General features: G+C 44.2%; 1 protein-coding gene across 2 annotated transcripts in view; it reads left to right on the top strand.

Annotated features, from left to right (window-relative positions):
* The window catches only part of FBN2 (fibrillin 2), a 302703-nt gene that overhangs the window by 81921 nt on the left and 195895 nt on the right, over positions 1-24887 (top strand). For both annotated transcript variants that reach the window (XM_090038496.1, XM_090038495.1), the window contains exon 7: positions 21843-21968. In XM_090038496.1, coding sequence (XP_089894622.1) covers positions 21843-21968 — 126 coding nt within the window. The remainder of the gene's footprint in view (positions 1-21842; positions 21969-24887) is intronic.

The following is a 24887-nucleotide window of genomic DNA, read 5'->3' as shown; positions in this document are numbered from 1 at the left end:
ATTTGCTTTACTGTTATTCACAAAATTATATTAATAATTATGTTTTGTATTTATATAGCATCTTACCTAGAAAGGGTCCGGGTAGCTTGCAATAAATGACAAACACCCCATAGGTAAGAAACAACTATAGATTCCCCAGTTGACACCCCAAAAACTGTGAAACTCTATTTCACCCAACCTCCTCCTGCTTTCCTGCCTGTCACCTAGGAGATCAAACCCACCAGCACATCCCAACTATGCTTCTTAATGTCCATTCACATCTCTTCTCACTTCCCCTCCTCTTTTCCCGGTTCACGCCCAGTTCCACTCCCACAGCCCCTCCCCACCTCCTGCTATCTCTCCCAAACCCTCGCTCCTCTCTCCTGCAGAGGTCTGTGGGTATCCTCAAAAATACATAGATCTCCCTCCCTCCCTACAACAATCACAACATTAAACAATACTATAACAGGGAAATAACAGAAAGATGACCTCAGGTTATGCCTCCATAATATGCCTGCAATTTCCCAAGTTTTAGTTTGGATACATACTTGTAATAATGAATCTGTTATCTAGAAGAAAACAATTACAGTAAATGAAGAGGACAAAGCTAAGGAGAGAGAGGCTGCATGTGCACCTACAAGCTGTAATAAAGTGCTGATTACTAAACTAGAGTTTTTTGCTCTGTTTCTTTTTTTTTTAAGGTAAAAATGCCTAGGCATTTTGTATTCTGTCCAAAAAATAAAAAAAGAACAGTTGAGAGGCTTTTTATTACTGCTGAACAGTTTGCTTTGTGAAAAGGTCTTTTTCTTTAACCTTGCTGTTGGTTAATTGTGTGTCTGTTGCACATCTTAGTGCATGTTAGGGGCAAGGGAGTACATAGATCTTTTGGTTAGATGGGATTGGTGGATCCATTAAGTTAGTGTGCTAAATCAGAAGATAGTTTTAAGTAAATGTAGTACCAGAGATCCTGCTTTTTGATCTGGCAGAAGCTCCACATGTCTTTTAGGTAAAGAATGGTCAGAGAAGACCTGTCAAACTTTTTGACTTGTGCACCATCCTTTCCTGCTGTTTCTCTCCCAGTTCCCTCATAAATGTGATGGCTTAAAAACAGAAGTGATAAGGTGGCTTTTCTGTCATCTTGCTAATTTTCCTATCTGACTCAGCTATTAGGCAAACTACATGTTAAATGAAAAAGCTAAGGATTGTGGAAATTTCAAATAAATTAGTTTACTTCCTTTCTGTTGCTTAGGTTGTGTTAGTCTCAGGTTGTGACATGTAATGAATTATAGACTGTTGCTTTTACAACCTTCCCAGGGTTACCTAGCAATTGAGTAGGCAGATATAGTCTCTTGAGAACATAAATTCTCTACATTTTCCCTAGTATGGCCACAAGACACAAATAAAATAAGATTCTGTTTGCCATCAGTGTTCTTACACCCCAAGACAGACTCTTTTTGGGCAAGCATCCATGGTTATAATAAGGTCTGGCTCATTATCAGAGCTAGAATCGACTCTTACGATACATGCGTGGTTACAAGCTGAGAAGCCACTATGAATGCTGTTTGTAGCACGTGATAATGGCCCTTTGCCATGTGTAAAAAAACTGAGGTTATTTCTGTTCTTGTGGTTGGGAATTGGGCTTCATATTTTGTGACTCTGAAATATGTACATTTACAGCAAAGTTATCAAACCTGCAGTTAGCGTGGAGTGCATCAGAGGTTGAAGACTGACTAGTTCTGGATGACAAAGATGCCTAGTTAAGGGCTGGGTTTTTCTCTTCGTCTTTTTCTTTTTGCCTCAAGTCCACATGCAATGCACTGTTTGTGGCTATCAGCATCTTTATAAGTCTTTTGATTTTTCCAAAACCATTTCAGGAAACATGTTGGTTACAGCATTGCACATGTTCCCTGTAAATACAGACCCTCCCCATGTAACTGAAAGAATTCCTACTACAGTTCAGAGGGTGATGTAACCTTGGGAGTTTCTCCTTCTAGCCAGCCCTGGGGAAATACATTAAGTAGTACACCCTTCTCCATAGCACTGAAGAATAATATATTTAAGTGCTGAATTAAAAATTCTCTATGACTTGTCTATAATCCAAGGGAAATTGCATTCATTTCATAATTTATATATTAGGAATTTTTTGTTAAGATCCCATCATCACAAAGCCTCAGAAAAGTCCCTTCCTGTGGTACATGAGAGATTATAGACCTATGGGTGGAATAAAAAAAAATCAGGAAAAGTATTCTGTAGTACTGCAGATTCAGCCACACAATTTCATTCCTTTTATCCTCTTTCTTTCTCTGTAAACTAGGCTGGGATGGGAAACTCTTCACCCCTTTTGTTGAAGCTGTGCTGCTGTGCAGCTGAGAGTGTAAGATTCATGGTGCCAGAAAGTGACCAAGAAAAAGAGCGCATGATCCTTTGGCCCAGTGATCTGGACACTCACTGGGGACTCCTGCATTTCAGTTCTGGCTCCCAATACTATATATGCATTTGGAATAATTGTTTAATTTAGAGTATAGAGTTCATTGGTATTAAAATACATTAAAGCAGTTATGGTATTACTAGTCTGAGAGTTAGCATGTGCAAGGTGGATGTTGCATGTCTTAGTCTTAGTCCAGTGCTCTCTTGCACCATAAAGATATGCCCCTGGGCTGCTGTTGTTGCTACTTTGTCTGTCCCTTGATGGCACAAATATATTACCTCCCTGCTGGGCCCCCCTCGGGCCCCGGGAGAGACACGCCTGGGCCAGGGGTTAGCAAGGAGTTAGTTAGGGTACTTCTGGAGAGGCTGGACGTGTTCAAGTCCGCTGGTCCGGACGATCTTCACCCTAGGGTTCTACAGGAACTGGCCGAGGTCATTGCAGGACCCCTGGCGCGGCTCTGTGAGCACTCGTGGTGCTCTGGTGAGGTGCCGGAGGACTGGAAGAGGGCCAATGTGGTCCCTATCTTCAAAAAGGGAAAAAAAGAGGACCCGGGAAATTACAGGCCAGTTAGTCTTACCTCAATCCCGGGTAAGCTCTTTGAAAAAATTATCCTGGCACACATCCAGGAGGGCCTTGCGGGGGAATGCATGCTCAGGGGCAACCAACATGGGTTCATCAGTGGCAGGTCTTATCAGACCAACCTGGTGGCCTTTTACGATCAGGTCACCAAATCATTAGACGCAGGGGTTGCTGTGGATGTAGTCTTTCTGGACTTCCGGAAGGCTTTCGACACTGTCTCTCACCCTGTCCTCATCAAAAAGCTGGGAGACTGTGGTGTCGATGCCCACACGGTCAAATGGGTCGCTAACTGGTTGGAGGGCCGCACCCAGAGGGTGGTAGTGGATGGGTTCTTCTCGACCTGGAAGGACGTGGGCAGTGGGGTTCCGCAGGGCTCGGTCCTTGGAACATCTTCATCAGTGACTTGGATGAGGGGGTAGAAAGCACCCTGTTCAAGTTTGCTGATGACACTAAGATGTGGGGGGATGTGGGTGCACTAGAAGGGTGCAATAGGCTACAAGCTGACCTTGACAGGTTGCAACGGTGGGCGGATGAGAATAGGATGGGGTTTAACACTGATAAGTGCAAGGTGTTGCACATGGGGAGGAAGAACCGGCACCACACTTACAGGTTGGGGAACTCCCCTCTTGCCAGCACGGAGACGGAAAAGGATCTTGGAGTCGTCATTGACTCCACGATGAACATGGGCCAGCAGTGTGGGGAGGCAGTCAAGAAGGCCAACCGTACCCTGTCATGCATCCACAGATGCATCTCGAGCAGGTCCAGGGAGGTGATCCTCCCCCTCTATGCGGCACTGGTCAGGCCGCAGCTGGAGTACTGCATCCAGTTCTGGGCGCCACACTTCAAGAGGGACGTGGACGATATGGAAAGAGTCCAGAGGAGGGCCACTCGTATGATCAGGGGTCAGCAGGGCAGGCCTTATGAGGAGAGGCTACGGGACCTGAACCTGTTTAGCCTCCACAAGAGAAGGTTAAGGGGGGACCTTGTGGCCTGCTACAAACTGGTCAGGGGGGATCAGCAGGTATTGGGGGAGTCCCTGTTCCCCCATGTGCTGCCAGGAGTGACCAGGAATAACGGTCACAAGCTGGCGGAGGGTAGGTTTAGATTAGATATTAGGAGGCGCTACTTCACAGTCAGGGCGGCTAGGGCCTGGAACCGGCTTCCAGGGGAAGTGGTGCAGGCTCCTAGCCTAGGGATTTTTAAAAGGAAGTTAGATGAGCACCTTGCCGGGGTCATCTGACCCCGGTGCTCTTTCCTGCCAAGGCAGGGGGTCGGACTAGATGATCTTCCTAGGTCCCTTCCGACTCTAGCTACTATGAAACTATGAAACATGTAACTGAAGTTTGCCCCAGATTTTGCAAGATCAGCTGTTTTGGGATTTTGGGGGAGAGGCGGGGTTGGGGGGTTGGAAGTATACTTCAAGGTGGTGGTAACATTGTGGTGTCCATTCCTCTTACATTTCTACCAAATGTGGCTGAATTCTGAGAAGAAAATTGGAGTTTGTCATATTTTTAACTGTTCTGGATAGGAGCCAAAAAAGGCTGCCCTCTGTCTTCCTTCTCAGCATTAGGTTTGTTTTAGTATTGACCTGTAACCAAAGTTATGAGTTCAGATTCAGCTTGATGAATTTATGGAAAACTCCCAACTTGACTTTCTGGAGCTGGCGTTCTGAAGCTGACTTGTTGACTTTCTGAAGCTGTCAATTTAATTGATAATATTTGGATTACAGTTTGTAACAATAAAAATCCCTTTTCTCTGTTACCTCCTATATCTGTATTGTAATGTGAGTTATTCCTCCCCCCCCACCCCATGGCCTTGCTGCCATGGGTCAGATAAGGCCTCTGTAACAGGATGTGCCCTAGGGCTGCTGTGACACCCACCCCCTTGATGGCCACATTAGTCCTGACCAGGCTTTGCTTCTGTCTCTCAGGGTCTTCCCCTGATGTTTCACTTGCCATGCCTTGATGTTATTATGTAATGAATAGGGGTGGCTGCCCTTAGAAGCTGGCAAGCTCTAGGTGGTCTTCCTTGTCCCCTTTTTGCTACAACATGGGCTTACCCTGGCCTGCTTGGCTTGGAATTCAAACCCCAACACCCCAAAGTCTCTCTCCCTCTCTTTCTCCCATTTTGTCCTGGGCTAATGCTGGGCCCCATAGACCCCAACCCTTGACCAGGCTTCAGCCTGCTTGGCCTCAGTCCCGTTTTTCTCTAGCTGAGGCCGCTCAGTCCAGGTCCACTGGTTCGAGCCCTGGCTCGTCAGGACTTAGCCTTGCAGTAGGGGAGCCTGCCAGGCACTTGTGGCTTCCTCCAACCCTACAGTCACTCCCAGTCCTCCAGTTGTTCAGCAAACATAAACAAACATACAGCTGGACACCTGAAATATAAACAGACTGTTTCTGCAAAGTTTGTCTCCACTGTCCATCAGTCTCCTACCACAAATTAATTCTCAGGGCTAGGCCTGCTCTCACTCTTGTGGGTAGCTTGTGTATCCCTGGGTACTGCTTCCTGCAGACAGCTTCCCTAGGGGACCTCCTCTTCCTGCAGCCTGCAGGGTCTGGGTGCCAGCTCTGGCTCAGGCCCTGGGTTTATATGCCAGGGCCTTGCCCCTTTTTATCATGTGCCTTCTCCAGCCCAGAACAGTAGTTTTACTGCCTTAATTAAGGGCTAGCCTGCACTCTTGTAGTTGTGGCCCCACACAGCCATCTTATCCTGCTGCATCCTATTAAAATGACAGGAGCCCCGTGACTCACTGGTACAAATCCCCTCTTCATGGACTGGCCCCTTCATTCCCAATCCCCATCCCAAATGTTTCTTGCATTTTTTCTCTCCTTGTATCTTCTGCCTGGTCTCCCATCTCCACTAGTTTTGCACATACCCTGGATGCATAGGTTAGGTTTTCCTCCCCCTTCCGGTTTGGAGGTCAGTAATCCCTACAACCTGGCACCCAACAAAGGCATGTTCCTCTCTGTTTCCCCTCCACTGGGTCTGAGTCCCCTGTTATAGCCTCCCATGTGGCTGTCATCCTAGGAAAGGGGAAGAGGAGCACCTGAGTTTGCTCTTACATTAGAAGCATGAAGTGCAGCTTTCTGTCAGTTTTACCTGTTCTCACTCCCCCGTTTCTTTCCTGTATTAACATAACAAGTGCCATATTGTCTTAGACCAATGGTCCATATAGCCCAGTATCCAGTCTCTGATGGTGGCAGTGTAGTGGCTATCACTCCTGTCAGCAGGCCATTTATTTTTCCTGGGGATAACTTGTCCCCACAGAAAGCAACCTAATAAAACAGACAAGTGTACAAACAACAAATGGATAAATCAAAACCTGTGGCCCTTCCTCAGACCCTGCGAGGGCAACCCTGGCTGTGTACTTCCTCATCAGCACCAAAGCCTTCCCACTCTCCCTTTTGCTATGCTCCCTGGCAGTTTTAACTTCCTCTGAGGCTGGCCAATCACCCCTGTCAGCTGATCTTGTGTTCCTAGGGAAGCAGGCTATTACTCTCTAATCCTCTGCAGCTGGGCTCCAGCCCCTGAGTCATGCACCTAGTTACACACAACCCTCCCAAGAGTGGAACCCATGATTCACTCTTGCAATTTTTTTAATCCCCCCACCCCACTCTCAGGAAAAGTCTGCATTTGCATGTGCAGTCCCAGGGTGGTGGTATATTGATAAATCAAAAGGCTGAAGAGACTGATACTACTGTATCAACCAGGGGTTGGCTTCCCACATAGCATTAAGCCACATTAAAGGGGCATGGTCAGTGACCAAACAAAAATGGGCCCCTAGGAGGTAGTGGAGGGTCTCAACTGCCCCTAGACACTCCTTTTCTGTTGCAGTAAATTTCTGCTTCTGGAGAAGGAGCGTCTTGCTGAGCTACATGATGGGGTGTTTTCCATCTTCAAACTCCAGGGAGAGAGTAGCCCCCAAGCCTTGCTCTGAGACATCTGTCTGTAATATAAACTCCTTTGTTAAATCCAGGCTGTGCAGGACCAACACACTGCATAGTAGCCATTTTACTGTCCCAAACACTGCCTCACACTTGGGTGACCACCGGATCCTTTGAAGCGCCCCTTTTCACAGCAGGTATATTAGTGGGGCTGTGATGGCAGCAAATTGTGGGATAAATTACCAGTAGTAGCTTGCCTTCACCTGTCTTTTGGTTGTTAGTGCTGGTGATTCCACCAAGGCCTTTTGTCCACAGGGGGCCCAATTTTGCCACTGCCCAGTATATACCTTGGGTATCTAGTCTCTGTATATCCCAGATGACTTTTGGCAGGGTTGGCCATGAGACCAGCTGCATTGTATTGACTACAACACCTCTCTCACCTGTTGGAGGTGTTCTGCCCACATGTTGGCAAATATTACTATGTCATCCAGATAGGCGGCTGCATATGCCCAGTGTGGGTAGAGTACTCTGTCCATTAGATGTTGGAAGCTATCCACTCCTTCCACCATTTTTTTTATTCTGGGCAGAGGGTACATATCACACTTTGAAATTGCATTGACTGCGAAAATCAATATAAAACTGGATGGTGTGATAGGGCTTCAGCATCAAAACAATCAGGCTATTCCATTCAGCTGCCGATTCCACTACCATGAGGCTTGCCAATGGATCTGGGGGGGGGGGGGAGGGAGGGGGGAGGGAAGGGATCCAGAATCCCCAGGTCATCTCTCAGCAAACGCATAGAAACCACATAGGTCTGGCCCCCTGCTGCCTGGCTTGACCGGGTGCAGTGTACACCCAAATCAGCATTTACACACGTCCCTGATAGTACTATCTTACAGCACAGAAAATTAGTACGCTGTGATCTAATAGTGTTGCACATGTAGAATTCAGTGATTTATATAGCAGCGAATTAGTCTGCTGTGTAGTTAAGCACAAGTGTAGATGCACCCGTTATGTTAAAAAGTGCTTCCTTTTTTTTTTTTTTTTTTGTTCATCACGTGCCCTCTAGATCTTGTATTCTGGAACATAGTGAATAACTGTTCTATATTTACTTTATCTACACTGGTTTTTTTAAATTTTCTATTATATAACTCTTCAGTCTTATCCTTTCCAAAATGAAGATTCTTAGCCCTTTCAGTCTCTCCTGGTATAGCAGCTGCTCCATACCCCTAATCATCTTTGTTGTCTTCTCTGTACCTTTTCCATTTCCACTCCATCCTTTTTGAGATGTGGAGACCAGAGAACTTCACTCAGTATTTAAAATATGAGTGCATCATGGGTTTATACAGTGGCATGATGATTTTTTTCTGTTTTGTTTTCAGTTTCCTTCTTAATGATGGCTAATATTACCTTGGCTTTTTTAGCTTACCACTGCACATTGAGCTGATGTTTTTAGACAACTATCTATAATGACTCCAAGGTCTTTCCTGAGTTGTAATGCCTACTTGAGAACCTAGCTTTATGTATGCATAGTTGAGATGATCTTTCCTTATGTTCATTATTTAAACTTCACTATTGACAAGTGCAATCTGCCATTCACTTAGTTTTGTGAGACTTTTCTGCAACTCTTCACTACCAGCTTGGGTATATAATAGTCACTATATGTCCTTCTAATATTTCTATTTTCTGTACCTTATTGAAAATAGAAACAGTTTATTTCAAAATCAGACCCATCTGGATGACCTGTACCATCAGAAGCATTGAGAATAACACAGGGGAGGTGATAGTGCCACTCTATTCAGTGCTCATTAGGCCTTATCTAGAGTAATGTGTTTTGGGCTCCATGTTTCAGGGATGTGGAGAAGTTAGAGAGGGTCCACAAACTGGTGGGAAAAAAATTAAAGGGATTGGAATGCAAGCTGTATGAGGAAAACTTGAAAGAATGAGATATGTTTAGCTTGGAGAAAAGATTATTGGGGGAATATACTAACACTCTTCAAGTATTTGAAATTGCAGCAAAGTAGATTTTGATTATATCTCAAGAAAAACTTCCTTCCCATTAGAACAGCATGGCAGCTGAATTGACTGCCCAGGGAAGTTACAGAATTTCCTTCACTAAAGGTTTTCAAGAGGAGGCAATGTATGCATTATACTGGGATGATTTAGAAGTAGTAGTAGTAGTAGTAGTTTTGCATTTGTGCAGGGGTTCAGATCAGATGATCCTTAAGGTCTTTTCTAACGCCATAATTCTATATTTCTGTGATGAATGTATTGGGCTCACTAATGCAAATTCTTGATGCCTTTGGGCCAAACTCATCTGTGGTATAATGCCTGTGATTTAAATAAAGTTATACCAGTGAGGGATGTGACTTTGACTTCCAGGCCCTCTGGAATTCTTTCTATTACATTTGAATTTTGGTTGCCAGTTAACTGTATGCAAAAAAATCAAATGAAGCAATTAAGCAGTTGACATCATTGCAAAATTTCATTGTGGAACATTAAAACAATGTGGCAGTTCCATTGTGGAACACTGAAATGATGTGCTAATCCACTTTGTCTTGTGAAAGAACAGTGACTGTTTAAAACAGTTATTATTTTTACTGCCATTTGTGGCATATCACAGTTGCTATTTATGAAGTTTTGATTTTACTTCAGTCATCCTGAGACCATGTATAATGCAGTAAAAGAGTGTAAAGTGTCTTCCTTCCTTCTTTGCTCAGTCTCCATTAATTCAAGTCAGCAGGGCCCGATGAATTTTATTCCAGGGTACTGAAGGAACTGGCAGGGGATCTTATAGCTCCTGGCTATGTTATTTATTGAGTCGTGGGAGTCAGGCAAGATACCAGAGGACTGGAAAATGGCCAAGATGAAGTCCCTCTTATTTATAAAAAAAAAAGGTGGGGGGGAAAGGGGGGCGGGAAGGAGGAGTTGAGGAATTATAGATGATGTATCCTGACTTCAAAACCTAGGGAGTTAGTGGAGCAAATTATAAGTAAGTTTGTTTGTAAGCATCTGGAGGAGGAAAGGCTTATCACAATCAGTCAACGCTGATTTGTCAGGAATGAATCTAGCCAAATCAATCTGATCTCCTTCTGCAACAATGTAACTAACTGGTGGATAGCAGACATTTAGTGGATACAGTGTACTTGATCATCTCAAGAACTGATGAAAGAAAGGTAGGCTTAACAAAACTACTACAAGGTGAATAGCCAACAGGCTCAACAGCCAGAAGCAGAGGGTAGCTTTAAATGGATCCATGTTGGAAAGTGGTTAGGAGGTTTCAAGTGGAGTCCCACAGAGGACTATCCTGGGTCCAGTACTGTTCAGTGTGTTCATTGGTCATTTGGATTTTGGAATAGAGTCCCCTGGACAAACCTGCAAATGCCATGAAACTGGAAAGGATTGAAAACACACTGTAGGACAGGAATACAATTCAGAAGTATCTTGAAAGATTGGTAAAATGGATTATTTCCAACAGACTGAAGTTCAGTATTAACAAATGCAAGGTGCTTCACTTCAGGAAAAAAATAGTACGCTTAAATACAAAATGGGTGCATCTATACATGTGCTTTACTGCAGAGTAAACTAATTAGCTCCTCAGTAAAGTGTCTCAATCTACACGTGCACCAGTATTAAGGCCTGCTACACAAATTAACTCCATTGTAAAATATCACCACTGTACTATCTTACAATGGGGTCACTACATGTGATCAAATGCATGCACTGCCACCCAGAGCCTGAGGCTAAATCCCTGTGCCCCATGCCAGCCAGAACACCTTTTCTCTGTTGCTTCAGGTAGGAAGATGCCTAGTGAGGGCTTTAAATTGCAGAAAAGTAAGTTTAGATTGGATATCTTTATAAACTTTAATATTAGAACATTGAGGCAGTAGAATAGACTGCCTAGAGAAATTGTGAATCTCCATCACTGGATAAGTATTGATCATGGATGGTTTAGGATTCCTGGAGCATGCTGTGAAGAGCAATAATTGGAAGACTAGAAAACATCCCCAACTAGGGGTGCACCGATAAAGATTTTTTGGGTTGATACCGATGGCCGATACTGACCAAACATTTGGGCCAATACTGATCTGATTGCCAATATGCAACCCAAAAGCTTGGAGAGCAGTGTCTGACTGGTAAGTCTGATGGGGGAGGGAAAGGGTGTGGAGGGGCAGAGTGAGGCCCCCATGGTAAGGGAGGGAGTGGCGCTGGGTCAGGGGGAGGCACTGCACAACTGGGGCTGGGTGGGGTATGGGGTGGAGCCATGGCGCATCCAGGGCAGTGTGGAGGGTGAGGCAGCTCCCGCCACTGTGTGCACCCCGGGGGAGGCGTGAGGGACATGTACCCCACTGGATCTGTGTGGAGTGAGGTTGGGCTACTGCTGCGGGCTGGGGCCAGAGGCTGCCTCAGGCTCTTCCCAGAGGCTGCACTCGGGCTAGGTGGGGCAGGCAGTGGTGGTTCTGGGATGGAGGCTACTGTGAATTTTGGGGTGGATCTAGGGCCCCTCCCTCATAGCCTCCTCCTTCTGGTGCCACCACCTGCTCCACCCTGACCAGCCTGAGTGCAGCCATTAGGAAGAGCCCAGTGCAGGCTCTGACTCTAGCCCACAGTGGCAGCCTGTCCACACCCCGCGCACAGATCCTGGGAGCACATGCCTCCCCCATGCCTCTCCTGGGGTTGCATGCACTGGCAGGAGCTATCCCTCCTGTACCCTCCAGATGAACCATGGCTCAGTCCCTCACCCTGCCTCACCCTGGCTGTGCACCACTTGCCCCTACTCCAGCCCCACTCCCTTCTTCACTGCAGGGCCTCAATCTGCTCCACCCATGCCCCTTCCCCACAACAGACTTACCAGCCTGATACTGCTCTCCAAGCTGCCAGGCTGTACTCTTGGTTGTGTGCGTGCTGTGGCTAGACACATGCATGTGGCATTTATCAGCAACATTATCGGCCACATAAGCCAAAAAAAGCTGATTGCCGATTGCGTCAATATTCCTTTTACTGGTGCCGATATAATATGGACCGATGTATTGGTGCACTCTACCACCACGTACACATCACTGGAAATCATGAGAAGAGTTCTCTTTCTGTTGCTATAGATGTCAGAATTTCTTTACCTTCCTTAGAAGCACTGTGTGTTGGAAGCCAAGACAGGAGATTTTGACTGTGGCATGCTGATGCTTTTGCTGGGACTAAAAAAGCAGGAGGTTCCTGGTTAGAGGGCTTTGCTTCTCTGCTTAGGGTTTGACTGATCACTACATGTGGAATCAGGAAGGGACTTTACCTCATGGCAGAGGTGCCAAATACATGGGAGCCTGAGGACCCTGGCCCACAGCTGTCACCTGAAATGCATAAAACTTTCCACAGGTCCATGATCTCAGTGCCCCCACCCACCCCACCCCCTGGCAAAAATGAAGGTTGGCTCCTCTGCTCCATGGTCAGATTGGCTTGGGCTGTGGGGGTTTTTGCCTTTCTCTGTAGTGGGGAGCATGGTCCTCTTCCTTGGATCTCCCAAATTTATTTTAGCAAATTACTTCCTGTCCTTGAGTGACAGGACATTGACAGTATATCCCTGCTTTGCCTTTGGCAAGTATAACCTTATATCCCTGCTTTGCCTTTGGCAAGTTATGGTGTTCTTTGTGTTTTTGGGCAATGTGCCCAGTAGTTGTGAAAGCGTGTTGTTCATGCAGTTTTAATAGGTTAGAACAGATGTCGGCAACATTTTGTAGTGGGGGATACTGCAGTGGAGCTTAACTCAGACTGTGGGCTGCTTTCACCATGGCTGCTGCTACAGATGGAGTTATCACTCCCCCAGCCACCTCCACCCACAGTGATGCTGCCATGGAAAAGCCCTCCCCCCCCAAACACACACTGTAAAATGTTGCCAAAGCCCCCTACAGCTAGAATGTCACAAAAGGCCCTTGGTTCTGTGGGCCACAGTTGGCTCCCAGGGTATAGGTTGCCCGTGCATGGGAGACACAAAAAGTTGTCTGCTGTTTTAGATAGGGATGGTCCTGCTTTGAGCAGGGGTTGAATTAGATCAAAGTTTCTCAACCTGGGGGTCGTGACCCAAAAGTGGGTTGCAAGAAAGTATGAAAGGGTCATGAACAAATTTTAAAAATGGATTCTCCTTTAAAGAAGAAAAATGTAGGAAACCATGGCTTTTTCCCTTGCAGGCTGATAGAATTCCAGCCTGCAGGGGGATGAAAAAAGGAGTAAGATGATCAGTGCAGTGGGCTAGGAAAAAGGTTTTGGTCATTAGTGGGATAGGATTGTATTTGTCAAGGCCAGAGAAAAGGTATTTATAGTAATTAAGATAAGAAATGAACCGGAGTTTTAGTTTTGCAGGTGGATGGAACAAGTTGCATTTTAGCAACCCATAGCAATGTTATACTGAAAAAAATGTGGGGGAAAAAAAAAGATATAGCATGGGTTTGAGGACCTACAGAGAGGTCTGAGTTAAGTTGGTGCCCAGGTTAAGTACCTGAAAGACCAGCACTTCTCACAGTAAATAAGAAATGAGACAGTTGAAAACAGGGAAGACCTCCATTTCACTTCTTTTAGCTATGTTGAGTTTGAGGTGATCTATCCACAAGAAGATAATGGAGGGAAAGGCTGAGCTTTTAATTAGGACAGAAGGGGCATGTCCCCATGAGTGGGAACATATTTGTGCCACTGCTAGTTTTCCCTGGGGAATGCCTCTGCACACGTGCTCTGGCTTATGGCAAGTTGCCCCAGGTGGGGTAAAGGAGGCTGAAGCCAGTACCTAGATTGGTTGCAACAGACTTAATTGGGGTCCTGGGGGCCTCCTGGACCTCCAGCAGTGGCAATCTGGGTGTATGGAGCCTGGCCGGCAGGCAGACTGTAGCTTTGGCTGGCCAGGCTCCAGTTTCAGGCAGCACATGCTGCAGCCATGTGCACTACACTGCTTTTTTCTGGTGTGGGTTTTATAAACCCCGGGATCTCCTAGTGCCAAAAAAGCCTGCTGTGCTGCACATTAGCAGCACAGCAGACACCTGCATGTGTGGCTTGTGCAGTTTGTGGCATTGCAAACAGGTTTGCAGTGCTGCAAACCACACATGCACGTTCATCTGGATGCACCCAAGGAGACTTGTGGGGAGAAAATCTGCAGGTCACCAGCAAAAAGATAGTGGATGAGATTACTCAGAGATAATGTGTCAAGGGAGAAGAGCAGGGACCAAGAGCTGCCACAGAAAATTGGCCAGACAAATACAAGACAAATACAAGAGTAGTGTTTCCTTACATACTGTCTTAGATACTGTTTCTTTAAGCCCGTGTCACACATGCAGGACAGAAAAGTACTAATTCATCTCTTAATTTCTTTAAGAATTGTAGAAAAATGGACAACTTAAATTTTTCACTTAAGTAGGTAATCTATCCAGCAAAAAGAAGAAAACTTAATAGCAATCCCTGGAGATTCACATAGAATGAAGCTTACAGGGGCTGTTAGACAGTCTTTACTCTGGACAGTTTCTAAAAACAGAGATTAACCAAATAGATTCTATGGATAGTCTTTTTGGAAGAGCTGGAAGGCTACATGATGAAGAAAATGACACAAAAAACAAAAAATCCACATCGTAATGTTTTAAGCTTGAAGTTTCTTCAAAAATAGTTTTAAAATGGATTTTTTTCTCAGTGGAAGATAGAAACTGCATCACCTTTGTTTCCAAGAGATCAAAGATCCTTGAAAAATTCAAGGAAGAAACTGTGTAAATATATATTTTCTTGCCATTGTCACATGGCCATAGAGCAAAGCAGTGGCAAGAAACCTATTTGGAAGATTTCTCAACTCCTCCTACATTCCTTAACAGTCCATTTCTCAGCTACTCCCTTCCCCACCAGACTTTTGTTTCTTTGCACTAGGGAGAAGAAAGAAATGATGCCTACCTACCAACATGCTCCAGGAGTGACTAATCCTATCTGGAGTGTTCTTCTAAACATCTTTCCTCCTGCCACCATTGTGGGGGAAGATGATATGAAAATTGTTTTGTCTTCAGGGAAATGATTTGCAGAGAAATCTCTGCTATAGTAAGAGCACGTCTGATCAGAACAAGTAGATACATAAAATTATAAATTAATGATGAAAAAACACAATTATTAATGTCCTGATAGGTCAGTTCTTAGACTTAATGGCCGCATCCAGATGAGCGTGGATGTGCAGTATGTGGTGCTGCACATGCAGACATTCCCTGTGCTGCTACCATGCCAAAAAAGCAGGGTGACTCACATGGCAGCAGCATGTGCCACCCAAAACCAGAGCCTGACCAGCTGAAGCCACACTCCAGCTGCTGGCCAGGCTTCCTGCAGTGGCTGCAGCCCTGGGAGGCCCCCAAGACCTCAGGTAAGGCTTCTGGGGCCAGCTCAGTTACTGCCCCCCAGCCTCTCCTACCCCTTCTGCTACTTTTCCCCGGGGGAAACAAATGTCAGCGCTCATCTGGATGCACCCAATGTGTGCTAGTTAAACTGATAGTGATAAAGCAGATGATCTTCCCTAGTCCTCTATCCTACTCTGGCTGACGTTAGTTGCATAGCTTCTAAGAAGAGAGTCTGATTACTAATAATACCTGTTTTAATATGAAAAAGAAAAATATAGCTTAATATATACTTTTTGCTATTTCTGTTGGTTTTCTGCATTTGCAGTATATCACTCAGCTATGACATGCTAAAAAGGCTGCTTGTATTCAATATATTCTAGGTTTTATAGCCTTCTAGTTCTCATGCACCTGCTTAATTACAAACATACCACTTCCCCCCACCAAATATTTTTTAAAAACATTACAATTTAGGAGAATATTTCTACTTGGCAAAAAATTTTGTGAAAAACTGAAGCAAGCTCCTCCTTCAGATTCTGGGTGTAAATTACCTGTTGCTATTAATTTTCTCTAGGCTTTTTGGTTGTTAGTTTTTGCTGAAAAAAAGGCCACTCATCTGAGGAGGCTGATGTTTGGCTAAGTTTTCAAAGGTGCATGTTTAAAGTTAGCAGTGCAAATCCAGCAGGCGGTTGCCATTTACTGAGAAAAATGGTCTGCAAAAGCAAAGACCTTTTTTCACATGCCAGACATTATCAAATTCATGAACACATGGAAACGTTCTGCCTTATCTCTAGCATGTTGTACCTCTTGGTATACACAACTGTTCCTAAAAATAATTTATTTAATTTTGTGTTTATGGCACCATGAATACTTTTTAAATTCATTTGGCTCAGAAGGGTGAGCAAATGGGGAATGAGTGAAGTTAAAATTGATGATTGCTCAAATCTGACTGACAAGATAAAACAGAAGTAAGCAACTCAGCTTTAAAAATATATTTAGTTAACTTTGTTTTTCATAGTCTTTCCAAATTCTAGAAGGTTAATCATGTGATGCTACAAACCCTTACTCACATGAGATATGATCTGAGATATAAAACATTGTCTCATTGACTTGAGCCTTTCCTGCAGAGAGCAGGTCTTTAAGGTATATTTTTAACCAGTATTGAACTGAATTTATTCAGTAATTTGACATTACAGCATAATGTTAAACATTTCCCCTTAAGGTTAAAATGTAAGCCCTCACGAATCTGATGTTACATTTTCCTAGAAGTATTGACACACATGAAATGGCCCTTGTGATTGAAGGTTTGTGAGTACATCACTTAGCAAGCCTGGTATTCATATTTTCTTCATTGGCCGTGCTTACTTCCTTTTTCCAGCAGTATATGAGGTGGGATAAGCATCACCGAGGTGGGCTGTCCTCCTTCAGAAAGACTGTTTAAAATACAACAACAAACATTTGAATTTAGTCTGCAAGTAATTAATGTGGTTACTTTAACTCTAGATCTTTGTTCACTTCAAGGTTAGAGAGACTTTTCTTGCTTTTGAAACTTGTTAATTTCCTGAGGCTATTGCAAGTAATTTATAATTACTTAACGTCTTTGCCTTATGATTTAGTGAAGCATACTCTTATGAGAGTAGAACAGAGACCTTCTTTGTGGAAGTAAAGGCCATCAGTGAACTCGGATATTGCCATTTTCAAATGAATCTGCTACTGGCAGCATTGGTGAATTGTTTTTTTAACCACTGCTCTGCTGACACAGTTGGCTTAATTTAAATGAGCAATAATAACTGACACGCATGCAGTTATACTGCATATCTTGAATGCATTTGGAGGCCCAGGGGTCAAAAGCCAAATACTATACTGGTTATAGGCTGAAGGGGCTACTGGGTGGTCTTGGTATGATTACCTGATGTAATTCATCATCTATTTTGGATACTGCTAAGTAATGCCTGCCAGGTAGGACCTCCCTGTACTCATTAAAACACTTTAGAAGGGGAAATTTTGCCTTCCAAATAGACGGGATTGCGCCAAAACAAATAAGAGAACAAAAAATCACAGGAAGGATGTGCTGGAATCTCTTCTATAAGGGCTTCAACACACCCACTGTTTAAATGATGCGTTGGGACTCTTACTATGGCAAGTAAACTCAGGACAGTTTCAGGAGAAAAGTGCAGACATCTCTGGCAAATGTATTTAGAATAAATTAATTAGCTGATAAATATTGCTTCCTTGGCTTGATGAGAAACTGTTTCTCTTTAAATGGCAAAGCAAGGGCATAACTAGATCAAGTCTGCTGCGTGTGCTAATTGCAACATAGATACTTGATGTCACAGAAACAAGGAAAGAAAAATTGGGTAAAGTCCTTATTAAAATACTGGCGACACTTCATAGGAAATAGCAGGACTACTTCAGAAGGAAGAGGAGGTGAAAATAATCGGCAAAGAACATGGCCATAAGTATGTGGGAAAAAAAGGAGCTACTTTGCTACTGCATTCCCCTTTTGTGTTCCTAACAATCTGTTTCCTGTTGTTTGATTGAAAAAAACTAAATGAGAGATGGACTGACTAAAAATGAGGAAATCAGGGAACCTCTATGTATTATAGACAAATTCAACCAACTGGAAAAAAATAACCTATGAAAAATATTTTCCAATAACCCTAAATGGTACTTTTACCAGTAATTAGTAAAGGATACAAGTTGGATACAAGTATAACTTTTAGGTGGACAGTGTACCCTTTTAATTTCACTGGGTACTTTAAATTCTATATTTTAATGGTAACTGAAGAGAAGGAAAATAATCTAAAATTCAACTCAGCATACACAGAACTCTCTAGAGTTTAGAAAAGATTGCCCTTGATTATTTTTTTTAACATTGTGCACAAACAGAACATTTGGGCTCCATCTCCCTTTTGTCACATTTGGAGTGACAAAAAGAGTGACTTTGCACAACTGCCTCAAAATCCCGAGGACAAGTCATAGAGTTGGTCAGGGTCATAAAAAAGAATTTAAAAGAGCAGACTTTCCCATGAATATTAAAATTAATCTGTGTATTTGATGTTACTTGGTGGTTGTAAACACAGAGACTTAAGTATTTTTTACCACAGAAGACGACACATTGCTGTTGAAGTGTACAAGTCACTTTGCTTCTTTAAGGTGTTTTTTTTTGCTTTTGTAAAGACTAGGGAGGTATCATTTTTCACTTTTCGTATAATCACAAAGGATGCCATTCTCTCTTCTGGTAATTATTCCCCATGTAGGCTAGAAAAAATGGACCTTGGACTCGAGATTCCTTTTTGTTGTTGCATCAGTCCCAACATTAATTGAACTTGCATTCTCCAAATGAATACATGTGGATCCTCTTCTATGAAGTTGTTTCTGAAGGTTTTAGAGACAAAGTTTTCACGCAATGGAATTGCTTCCACTCAGCTAATATCAACAAGTTCTTTTTTTTTTTTTAATGCTCCACAAAGACAGAGCAAAGCATTTGGTACCACTTCAAATTTGTTCAAATAAACATACAACTCTTAAAATCTCTGGTAGTTGTAAATTAACTGAACTTTTAAAAAGAGAGTTGCCCAAGTTAATGAAAGGCTCAATAACTGAAAGTACGTATTATACATTAATTTAAAGCCTGCTTTTCCCTCCCCCCTTTATACAAAGAGTTTCTCTGTATGGTTGGCTCTGCCTTGGTTTTTTTAAGAGAGATCTCTAAGATCCTTTGTATTATTTTAACTACTCATCTGATGTAGCAGTTGAAAATTCTGTCACAGGGGCTGTCTTGTATAGTAAACTACAGGAATAAAGGATGTTTTCTTCTACAGGGAAAATACATGAGTGAGACTATTGTGGTTTAAAAGTAAAGCACTAATGAATGTATTTGAAAAGTTATTGACTTGTACTATACTGAGTATATAGTGTTGAGTATTTACTTTTTTCTTTATAAGAAGCAAAAGGTTATATAGAGTTCATATATTTCATAGATGTTATGGCTGGAAGGGACCTTGAAGGTCATCAAGTCCAGCCTCCTGCCCCAGGAGTAGGAAGTCAGCTAGGGTCAAAGGATCCCAGCAAGATAAGCATCCAAGTGTTTCTTGGATGAATCCAGAGTAGGTGACTGCACCACTTCTGGAGGGAGTCTGTTCCAGGTCTTGGGGGCTCGGACAGTAAAGAAAATTTTTCTCATATCCAGCCTAAAATGGTCTGGGGGGAGTTTATAACCATTGGTACTTGTTCTCTCAGGTTCTGATGTACACCCCTTACATACTTATAAGCAGGCACCAGGTCCCTCAGGTTCTGATGTACACCCCTTACATACTTATAAGCAGCCACCAGGCCCCTCCTAGCCTGCGCTTTTCCAGGCTGAAGACTCCCATGGCTCTCAACCTCTCTTCATAAGGCCTATTCTCTTGCCCTCTGATCATGCATGTGGCTCTCCTCTGGACTCTCTCAAGCTTCTCAACATCCTTCTTGAATTGTGGAGCCCAAAATTGGATGCAGTACTCCAGCTGTGGCCTCATCAAGGCCAAGTACAGCGGAAGGATGGCATCCTGAGATTTACCTGAGAAGCATCCATGGATACAAGCTAGAGTTTGTTTACTTTACCACCTGTGATATCATATTTGTGGCTCATGTTCATCGTGTGGTCAATCATGACCCACAGTCTCTTTCAGTGGTGGTGCTAGCAAGTGTAGCACTGCTGAGCCTACAAGTATGCTGCACGTTTTTTTTCCCCTGGGGTGGAGTACCTTACATTCATCAGTATTGAACGTCATCAGGTTTGTATGCGCCCACTTACTAAGTTTATCCAAGTTAGCCTGGATCACTAGCCTGTCCTCAGGTGTGGACGCTATGCCCCAAAGTTTAGTGTCATCGGCGAACTTAGCCAGTGCGCTTCTGCCATCAATGTCCACATCCTTGATAAAGATGTTAAAGAGAACTGGTCCAAGGACAGAGCCTTTAGGGACACCACTGGTCACGGAGCTCCATAATGATTTGCTACCATCAACCACTACTCTCTGGGTCTGATCTCTGAACCAATTTCCCAGCCATTGGACTGTGGTGTAGCCAAGGCCACAGTTGGCCAATTTTGCCATGAGGAGGTCATGGGACACCAGATCAAAGGCTTTCTTAAAGTCCATATATATGACGTCAATCTCTTCTCCCTTGTCCAAGTGATATGTCACCTGGTCATAGAAGGAGATGAGATTGGTTAGGCAAGACCTACCTGTGACAAACCCATGCTGGCTGTCCCTCAGGATGTTGCCCTCAGCCAGCTTATCCAGAAGGGTCTCCTTGATAATTTTCTCCAGAATCTTACCTGGGATTGAGGTCTAGCTGATTGGTCTAGATTCCTGGGATCTACTTGCTGCCCTTTCTTGAAGATGGGTACCACATTGACCTTCTTCCAGTCTTCAGGTACTTCACATGAGCACCACAAGTTTTCAAATATTTTTCCCAATGGTTGGGCTATGACACCTGCCAGCTCCTTGAGTACTCTAGGGTGTAATCTGTCCGGACCAGCTGACTTAAAGGTGTCCAGCCTCTCAAGGTGTTCCTTACTAGATCAACACTGATGCTGGGTATAAATATGCCTTCACCCTGAGTTGGACTCATTTTTCAGTGAACAAGCTTTTAATAGCCTAAAGATATAGGCATGATGTTGGTTTTCCTGCTTCACTGTTAAAATGTATATTTTTTTCCTGCCCCATATTGTAATAACAGTAAAAACAGAGTTTGCTTTTGAAAGAATACATAATAAATTATACCAAAAATCTGCTCATGGCAAGCTGCAAGACAAGAGTGAAAATTGTGTATTGTTTCTAAAAGCATGAATATAACAACTAGAGGGTCATATTAGAAGGGCTGAAATTCTTCCTGTTTACTGCCTCAGTACAGTTGTCCCATAATGTTCTGAAGTTATTAATAAGAAGTCATTGCCCATGAAATCCTTGGTGCTTACCATGCAAGCCTTACGTCAAGCACATTTTATCTACTTTAAGCCATATGGGTTTTCTTGTTGCTTTTGAATGTAGTATGAATGCTAATCTGAAACAACTATTTATTCAGACTGTCTCTGAAAATCTCCAAACAAAACTAGTCTTGTTCTCAGTGCAGTAACCTACAAGTTAAAAGTTTTGGTCTTCTCTTATTGAAACCAAACTACATTAGCGTAATTCCATTGTGTACTTATAGAGGCGTGAGAGTGGAATCATGTCTAATGAAGTTGAATATCCTGGTGATAGGGGACATATGTGATACAAATCTTCACGTTAAGGTGAAATGTCCAGGTATGATGATTTGCATTTTGAGGGCTTTATATCAGTTTTATACAAATACAGCACTGCTGATCTAAATCATTATCCTAAATACTAATGCCTTAAACTAATGTATCACAATTTATAATTCACTTGAAAGAGTAATACAACATATGTGAAGGTCAGGGTCAAACTGCTGTTGGAATTGCAAGAAAGACTTGTCCACAAATTCAATATGTGACACAGAACTATGGTAATATAAATAACACAAGTTATTATTCAAGATAATCTCAGACATGGAGATAACTATGTATTGGTAACTCTAGCAATGTATAAGATTTGATGAGATTTCAAGAAACATACTGTTTTTTTCTCTTTGTAGATGTTGATGAGTGTCAGGCTATACCAGGAGTCTGCCAGGGAGGAAACTGCATTAATACAGTTGGGTCTTATGAATGCAAATGTCCTGCTGGTCACAAACAGAATGAGGCAACTCAGAAATGTGATGGTAAGCATGTCAGAGAATGCTCTTAAATGTCTTCATTGACTAGTAAAGCATCATTTTGTGTTTCTGTTTGGAAAGTTATAATTGAAAGTCTGTGATAATGGAAAAAAAATAGTTATGTTCATACCATACTTTTTATTTGATAGTTTGCCTTCTGGCTTAACAGGTTCCATAGAACAGAGAATTACCTTGTTAAAAAAATTGCAGAAAAAAAAAGAACATGCAGAGCAGAATGTAATAGCGGCTGGGCCTTCAGTGGGTTGTTTAAAAATAATCTTCTTGGGGATCACCAGCCTGCTGATCATAAGATTTCATAGATTTCATAGACATTAGAGCTGGAAGGGACCTCGGGAGATCATCGAGTCCAGCCCCCTCCCCAAAAAGTCAGCTGGGGTCATAGGATCCCAGCAAGATAAGCATCCAATTTAGTCTTGAAGGTGTTCAATGTAGGTGCTTGAACCACCTCCGCTGGCAGACTGTTCCAGACCTTGGGGGCTCAGACAGTAAAGAAATTCTTCCTTATGTCCAGCCTGAAACGGTCTTGCAGGAGTTTGTGACCGTTCGACCTTGTCATCCCTCGGGGCGCTCTGGTGAACAAATGTTCCCCCAGATCCTGGTGGTCGCCCCTGATAAACTTATAGGTGGCCATCAGATCACCCCTGAGCCTACACTTTTCCAGGCTAAAGAGTCCCATGGCTCTCAGCCTATCATCGTAAGATCTGTTTTCCTGACCTCTGATCATGCACATGGCTCTCCTCTGGACTCTCTCAAGCTTCTCCACATCCTTTTTGAATTGTGGAGCAGTACTCCAGCTGCGGCCTCACCAAGGCCAAGTACAAGGGGAGAACGACGTCCCGGGATTTGCTTGAGAAGCATCTATGGATGCAAGCCAGCATTTTGGTCGCTTTACTAGCCGCAGCATCGCATTGGAGGCTCATGTTCATCTTGTGGTCAATGATGACCCCCAAGTCTCTTTCTTCTGTACCGCTATCCAACGTAGCACTGCCGAGCCTATAAGGAAGCTGCAGGTTTTTCCTCCCAAGGTGGAGAACCTTGCATTTTTCAGTGTTAAACACCATCAGGTTCTCGTCTGACCATTTGCTGAGCTTGTCCAGGTCAGCCTGGATCACCCGCCTATCTTCTGACGTGGATGCTTTGCCCCAAAGTTTGGTGTCATTGGCGAACTTGGCCATTCCACTCCTGACTCCAATGTCCACATCATTAATGAAGATGTTGAACAGAATGGGTCCTAGGACAGAGCCTTGAGGGACCCCACTTGTCACAGGGCACCACGATGAGTGACTGCCATCGATTACAACCCTCTGGGTCCGACCACGGAGCCAGTTTCCTAGCCAGCGGATCGTGGTGGAGCCAAGGCCACAACCGGCCAGTTTGGCCAAGAGGTGATCGTGGGATACCAGATCAAAGGCTTTTTTGAAGTCAAGATATATGACATCAATCTCTTCTCCCTCGTCCAGGTGATAGGTCACCTGGTCATAGAAGGAAATGAGATTGGTCAAACAAGACCTACCGGCAACAAACCCATGCTGGCTATCCCTTAGGATGTTAGCCTGGGCCAGTCCATCAAGGATGGCCTCCTTAATAAACTTTTCTAAGATCTTCCCCAGGATAGAAGTCAGGCTAATGGGCCTGTAGTTAGCCGGATCCACTCTCCTCCCTTTCTTGAAGATCGGCACCACATTGGCCTTCTTCCAGTCTTCGGGCACTACACCAGAGTGCCAGGAGTTTTCAAAGATCTGTGCCAAGGGCTGGGCTATGACGGTCGCCAGCTCCTTGAGTACCCTGGGGTGCAGATTGTCAGGGCCGGCTGACTTGAAGGTATCCAGCTTCTCAAGGTGTTCCTTCACGAGGTCAGCATTTATGGAGGGTAGGGGATCCCCATCACCCGGATCTCCCTGTCCCATAGCAGGCATGGGCGTCCCACGGGACTGATGAAAGACTGACGCAAAGTACCTATTTAATAGGTTGGCTTTTTCCTGGGCGTCAGTTGTCAGTTGCCCCCTCTGGTTTAGCAGGGGTCCAGTGTTGCCCTTGCTTTTCCTCCGGCTCCCCACATATCTGAAAAAGGACTTTTTGTTGTCCTTGATGCTTGAAGCTAGTTGGAGTTCAGTTGCAGCCTTGGCTTTCCTGGTTTGCTACTTGCAGGACTGGACGAGCGCAGAATAATCCTCCTTGGAGGTGAATCCCGTCCTCCATCCTTTGTAGGCTTTCCTTTTTAGCCGCAGTAGGTCCGCTAGGTCCCTAGAGAGCCAGGAGGGCTGCTGTGCCTTCTTGCTGCCTTTCCTCCATGTTGGAATAGATTTAGCTTGTGCATTGAGGATCGCTTCCTTGAGAAGCAACCACTCTTCTTGAACTCCCATCTCCCTGGGGTCACGGTCCCTGAGGGCCTGACCGACAAGCCTCTTGAGCTTGTCAAAGTCGGCTTTTCTGAAGTCAAGGACTTCTGTGTTGCTGACTGACTCGCCAGCTTTACGGCGGATGGTGAAGGTGATCAGCTCGTGGTTGCTGTCACCCTGCTTCCCATCGATCACTAGGTCGCCAATTAGGTCGTCCCCCGTAGCCAGTACCAGGTCGAGCAGCGCTTTGCCTCTCATTGGCCCATAGACTTCTTGAGTCAGGTAGAGGTCATCCACGCATGAGAGAAAGCTTTGTGACCTCTCGGATTTTGCTGAGTGATCTTCCCATGAGATGTCCGGGTAATTGAAGCCACCCATGACAGCCAAGGTCCTGGAGCAAGCGGCCTCAGTCAGTTCCCGGGCGAACTCCTGGTCAAGCTCAGGACTTTGAGTGGGAGGTCTGTAGTAGACTCCCACCGTTGTGTCCCCTGTGCCGTTTTTCCCACGAATTTTTACCCAGAGGGTCTCTAGCTGTCCATGCCGGTCGCCAACATCAGCTTGCAGG

The sequence above is a fragment of the Crocodylus siamensis genome, chromosome 3, assembly GCF_052110815.1.
Source record: "Crocodylus siamensis isolate JL-2025a chromosome 3, ASM5211081v1, whole genome shotgun sequence".
In the NCBI taxonomy this organism is placed as follows: Eukaryota; Metazoa; Chordata; order Crocodylia; family Crocodylidae; genus Crocodylus; species Crocodylus siamensis.
This window is presented reverse-complemented; position numbering and strand designations above follow the sequence as displayed.